At 43.2% G+C, this 6,493-nt stretch overlaps 1 protein-coding gene across 2 annotated transcripts in view; it reads left to right on the forward strand.

The window, feature by feature from the left end:
- The first annotated feature begins 322 nt into the window (after window positions 1-322).
- The window catches only part of Il7 (interleukin 7), a 43,427-nt gene continuing 37,256 nt past the window's right edge, over window positions 323-6,493 (forward strand). The window contains exons 1-2 of one of the 2 annotated variants that reach the window (XM_028767704.1): window positions 323-505; window positions 644-894. In XM_028767704.1, coding sequence (XP_028623537.1) covers window positions 885-894 — 10 coding nt within the window. In that variant the 5' untranslated portion in view covers window positions 323-505; window positions 644-884. Of the gene's footprint in view, window positions 895-6,493 lie in introns of both variants that reach the window. The other variant, XM_028767703.1, reaches the window with a different exon arrangement.

Genomic DNA, 6,493 nt, shown 5'->3' on the forward strand with positions numbered 1-6,493 from the left:
AACAATCACGATGGTTAGTTTTTTAGCCATGTCAGGAGATACCTGTGGAAGTTAGTTACTATGCATAACTTCTATGTCACCCCAACTAATAACGAGTTTTGCTTTTCTGAAGCTACCATTTATATACTAGACTGAGTGGACTCACAAGAATTATTTGTTCTTTAAGTCCCACTTGAGCAGGTGCGTTGCACAGAAGACAGAGGGAAAAACTAGCGAGCCTAGAGGAGGAGAGGGCGTGACCCTCTTAATCATCCTTCACTTCCTTTTTTTTTTTTAAAGATGACTTGGCAACGTCAGCCACATCGCAGCAGAAGCAGTGACGCCTCCTCAGTGGAACTTGCAATAAGGAGTTTTCTCTGCTGCACATTTGTGGCTTCTGTGCACATATTAGTAACCGGTGGTTTTAGCTTCTAGTCTCCCAGAGTTGCCAAAGCGGTTAGAAGTCATTTGGAAAGCCTATTAGCCGAATCTTTCTGATCCAGAAGGCCAGCTGGCTTCTCCTGAGGTACTTTCGAAATTTGCAGCAACCACTGATCCTGGTCCAGGTGCATGGGGAAGACGCTGAGGGTATAAACCCAAACACTGAACCTGAAGACCCAGCTCAAAGTAGAAACTGAAAGTACCCTGCTTACTCTGCCGGCAGATCTTACGGAAGTTATGGCAAAGCCAGAGCGCCCGGGTGGCCGGTGATGCACGCGACCCTCCTGGGATGGATGGACCAGGCGTGGCGTGAGTAAGAGGAGTCAGCTGCCTGGACTGCCCTGCCCAGCACCGGCTTGCGGCCACTCGGCGGATGACCGGGGTCCTGGGCGTGATTATGGGTGGTGAGAGCCCGCTCCTGCCGCAGTCCCAGTCATCATGACTACAGCCACCTCCCGCAGACCATGTTCCATGGTAAGCGCTGCTCTCTGGTGCGCACGAGTAGGTGCGCCTAGCGCGCCGGGGACTCTGGGACACTCCGGGACGTGCCACCCGCCCCCGAGCCTCTGCACGTCCGGGAATAGCCCGGCCTTGCACTTTGGACCGGCTGAGAGCACGGCCTCTCCCATGGTCAGCCACTACCCGCGCTGAACTTGGTGGCCCAGAGCCATTGGCACCTGGGCGTACAACCCTGGGCGGGCGGGGAGGAGCAGTTCTAGAGTCGGGTTTTCAGATCCCCGGACCCAGAGTTTCAGTGCCGAGCCGCAACGCGGTGGCCCCCTGCAGCCAAGACTCAGTAGTCAATGGCTATCAGCCACACACTGTCCCTAAGCAGTAACTCTTCAAAGCAGCACTTCCCCACTTCCTGGCTGTGCAAAGTTACTCACAGGCTGCCTGGCTGGGTTCAGGGAGTCCCTGGGCTCTCAGCTCAGAACTTCATAGAGAATGAAAGAGTCGCTCCCGGGATGCGCTTTTAAACCCTAAAGGACAGATCATTGGAAAACCCCCTCTTCTCCGCTCAGCAAGTCTGGGAGTTTCCGATCCAGGCTGTAAGTTGCCTTGTTTGCTGGGAACCCAAGTCCTGGGGCTGAGATTGCAAAAGGTCAGATTTTTTTCCTTCTATATATTTGCTACATAAGAGAGGCAGAACTGTAAGTACTCATGAGTACAAATTCTTAGCCCCCTGATCAAATCTAATAGGCTTGCATCAGTTTGAAGTAGATAAGGATTTAAAATGGACAAGAACAGAATTGACAGAGGCTGGAATCCACTTGTAGCTAGAACTAATATAATGCTTACAAATGCTGTAAGAGAGAAGAGGAGAACAGGATGGATTGTGTGGGGGGGGGTCTACCTAAGGGAATGCAAATATTTTAAATACTTCCTCAAGCAAGAGAAGGTGTGGGTGCAGGAGCAGGAGCCAGTCTAAGGCTCTGTCCCTTTGTAGCCTCATGGCATTGGTTTTCTGCCCACTGTTAGGGGTCCAATTCCATCCCCTCTCTTAGGTACTAGAGAAACAAAAACCGACATATGAAGGAATACTTGTCAGAATCTAAGTAAAATGTGTGGAGACCTGACAGACTGCTCAGGGAAATGACGGAAGGCTGTTTGCCAGGGCGCCCCTCCAGGACTTTACTGTGCAATCAGAAACACTGTATCCCTGCTTCCTTTGCAATGCCCTGGGTTCTGAAATTGCTTTTTTCTGCTTCACTCCTGACTTTAATCCTTGGATTACCTACAACCTGGAGAGACAGTAGGACAAAGGAAAACAAAGGTGTAATTTAAACAAAGGAGTTTTTCCTCCCTAAGATACATCCATATCAGTCATGCCTCAAAGGTGTTAGTAAAGAACATATTAAACTCTTGAGAGTTAAAACGAGTGGCTTATTTTCTTTCATTTTCTTTCCAAAATTCACGAGAGGCATAAACTCCATCAAGGCTGTGTGCTGTGCTAGTCTTAAGTTTTCACCTTGTTATGTTAGGGCATCAAGTGAACAAGGCTTCACTCTAGTCCTCAGTTGTACTGCCTTATTAAGAATCAGTATACATTATATTTGCATACTAATAAAGGAAAATAATGAGAAACAGAGCCTTGAGAATACAGAGGAAGCCTGGAGAGCTACTGCAAAGGGGAATTAGAAAGTTCACCTCAGCGTGTACACTTCTTGAACAAAAATGGAAAGTTCTTTTATAAAACAAGTCTCACGGCCAATGGGTATGAAGTGTTGTTATTTTGACTCTTAGATAACTTTATAATATGTCAAAGTATTTACACTTTCCCTTGAACAAGGAGCATATGCTGTAGTTTCAGAGCTTGGCCAGGAAGCACCTTGGTGAAGTTCATGCAGAAGACAATGAACTTTTTGTGCTTCCTCTCAGTATCTTTACATGCAGTTATGCTGTAGGAAGTGCAATGCAGTAGCTAAAAGCTGAATCCCTAGACACCTCAATCAGAGCACCAGATGTGACTCCTGCCTTCCCCAAAAACATTGTTTTGGAGAATTCTTCTTTGGGCTCCAGAGTCTCTACTGTAAACTGCTAGTGACCTGTATATATGCATCATGAATTGTCAGTTGAAATAGACTTAGGAAAGGACACTGAAAGAACACTTCTTAAAGAGTATGGGGAAAGTCTCCAAGGCCTCAACCCTAGACAAAGGATTACAAGCAACTAAGAACTGCTGAAAGCGGGAGAAATAGACCCCCCCAGAGAGGATCATACAAATTGTTTATCCAAACGGTCAGCCCTGAAAACATATATACAAGTAAGATTATACAGACTGAGCAAGTTGTAGTTATGTATTTAGGAAGATAGATAAATAGATAGATCGATAGACAGACAGACAGACAGACAGATGGATAGACAGAGAAAGCACAACGTTTAAAGAAATAATAGGTCATGAATTTGAAATAGAGCAAGGAAGGATATATATGAGGGTTTGGGAAAACAAATGGATTAAAGAAATAAAATACTTTGTAATCTCAAAAAGTAAAAGAAACTGATAGATGACTAGATATAAGGGACTGACAAAGCCAATTTTATTATGTCCACTTTGACCTCATAACTTAAGCAGTTGAAGATTGAATGTATTATTTGGCTTACATCAAAAACCAAAAAGAATTTTTAGACAGCTATCATTCTGGTTTAACCAAATTCCCCACTGAAAACAAATTCTCCAGTTTCAAACCCTGTGAGAGATTTAAAGACAATACTACAAGCCAACACTTGTCTTGTAATGCTTCTACAGTTTGTCTTATCTGTGACCTAACGAAAAGTTCAGGGGAGGGAGAGGAGTGTGCTATAAAACGAAAGTGGCAAAGCATGATCAATGCTGAATTCCAGTGCCACTGGGACAACAGTGTTAAGTAAACCTTCAAACCAGAAAAATCTTAATTTGTTACTGTGCTTGTACATGGAAGAAATAACTGTAATCACTGAACAAAGTACACACTACTGACAATAGAGCCAGGAAGCCATGAGGTATGCACTGTACATTAAAAGAGCCTTGAAGGTTTTCATTTTAGAGATCATGTACAGGAATTTGAAATGAAACTCTAGTTAGTCACACGGAATCCTCGATTCTCTGTACTCTAAACTCTCCTTGTACATATACATACAAACATATAAATTTAAACACTTAAATTTATATATACACATATATAAATATAAATTTTATAATATATTAAAATGTGTGTTGGACTGCTCTTGTCTGTCAGCAGCTGTTTTACGTAATTACCAGTTACTTAATTAAAATAGTCAACAGTTATAATATTTGAAAATTTCCCGTAGCACACACATGCAAAGAATATTCCATCAAAGCAACTCTGTGAAGCACTGAGAACATGCTGCCCAGTGAGTTGTAAGTTCACATGAATCTGGGAAGCACATATTGCTGAAAACTGGCAAGAAGAAGAAAACTGGCAATCTTAGAAAGTAAAACAAATGAACTTGTTAAAACATAGAAAATGGACCTTTGAAATGACTTTTAGATATGGATGTTAATTAATCTCTTTTCACTAATGACATTATCACTTTCTTTGAGTTCAAGTCACATCTTCTATCTCTTCCATTTGTCTAGTCCACCCAAACCATAACTTTTGGAGACCTATGAAACCAAAGATGAAATAAAAATCATGTTGTTATAAAAATTTAGATGGCTATGATACAACTGAGTAATAATTGATACCTGTATGAAGACTAGATGAGTGGTATAATGAGAAAGTGCCTTTCAAAAAGAATAGCAGCAGACAAGATGTTATCAGCTGATTATGGGTGTTTAAAAGTGATTGGCAGTTTCTTCCCCTCTTGAAGCAGATATAGGCCAGATTAGGCCAGATTAAAAGTAGATAAAGAGAGTTTATTAGGACTCCTCTCTCTGGTGGGTTCACCAATCTCACAGGTGGAGGTCAGTGATGTCACACATCCAGGCTAAAGCAAGGAGGTTGTATAGAGCTTAGGCGGGGAGCGATGACGTGCCAGCAAGGAGCTGGGATGATGTCCATACATGGTCAAAAAGCCCCTGGGTGGTCATTCTTGGGTGTGTTGCAGGAAACTCAGGGATGAGGAGTGGTGATGTGGTAGCCTAGAGTTTTTTCCAAGTGGGGGTTGGGGGGTTCCGTGTACAGGCAGGGTTGGGAAAGGAGAGCAGCTTCCAAGCGTGGTTTCCCAGCTTGTGCAGGAAATGAGCAGGGGTTCCAGACTAACATCCCAACCTCTTTGAGTATAGGGTGCCAATTCAGACCCAGCTACTTTCTGCTGAAGACAGAAGGTGTAGGGTTGGAGAGTTGGGAGCAGGTGGGGTCATGCTCGTCTGGACGCATGGTATAGGAACATTTGGTTGATTGTTACTTAGAAAATTTTATGAATCTATTCCTGGATGAAGAGGAAGTGGCAAGGTGCTAGGAAGAATGAGGCTAGCCATGTGAAGAGTAAGATCGTTGGAAAGAATGGAATGGAGATGTGTCCTGGCTATACTGGGGGAGTTCTTTAGACAATGAGTGGAGTAACTCAGTCCAGGTCTCCAGCAGGCCAGACTCATTGATGTAAGAGTAGCAGGAATATGCAGGTGTCACCCTTATCAGTCATGAGGATACTCTTGAGGACCCTTGATGCTCGTATTAAGAGAGAGAGGGGGAGGGAGGGGGAGGGAGGGATAGAGGGGGGAGGGAGAGAGGGGATGCTTGGGGAAGAGAGAGAGGGGGAGGGAGGGAGGGAGGGAGGGAGGGAGGGAGAGGGAGAGGGAGAGGGAGAGGGAGAGAGAAATTTTAGACATGTTAGGTAGTAGACTTACGTTTTTGTCATAGTAGAGGCTTGGGAAACAATTAAAATCTATTCACTATTAAAGCTTTGAACTTGAAGTCTTAATACAGCAGTAGTATAGCAAGGGGAAGAAGAATCTGAAGTAGTTTTTAAAAATATATCTTAAATCATTTTTTTCTTTTAAGTTTTTTTGTCTTTTAACCTTTATAACTTGCATTTGTTAACCTTAAAACATCTTTTAGACTATAAAACAACTTTCTTAGATCCTTAGAATAAGTTTTTATATCCTCAGGCCCCCTGTGAGCTTTCTATCTCTTTTTAACCAGCTATTTACCATGATTCACAGGTGGCTGAGCCTTGGGAGCAGTCATCGCAAAGTGAGCTCCTTTAGATACAGGAATATTGAAATTTTGTATTGAATTTTTGAGTCTAATAGTGAGATAAGTTGTCTCTAGACATAGTACTGGAAGCTCTTGGAGAGTAAGGCTTGAGGCCTGATTTTTACACACAAAGAGGCCTGAGAAGGCAGCTGAAGCCTTGGTTTCTGCTATTAAACTGATCCACAAACCCATCAGAGTGCCAAGAAGGATCAGTTTTATCTGAGTAAGGAAAAACTAAATAGCCAAAAACCAAACATTTGACTATTTAGATATCCCTTACATACATAAATGGTCTTCAGACACTTCGGAGATCTATAGAATATGGCATTTAAAATGTTTAATGAAAAAGCTTTTCATAAGAGAGACACATGGCTCCTGACAGCACCCCTAAGGAACATGAGCAGAGAAGAACCTCCACCTGAAGGTGCCTGACA

The sequence above is a fragment of the Grammomys surdaster genome, unplaced genomic scaffold (assembly GCF_004785775.1).
Source record: "Grammomys surdaster isolate TR1022 unplaced genomic scaffold, NIH_TR_1.0 63, whole genome shotgun sequence".
NCBI classification, from domain to species: Eukaryota; Metazoa; Chordata; class Mammalia; order Rodentia; family Muridae; genus Grammomys; species Grammomys surdaster.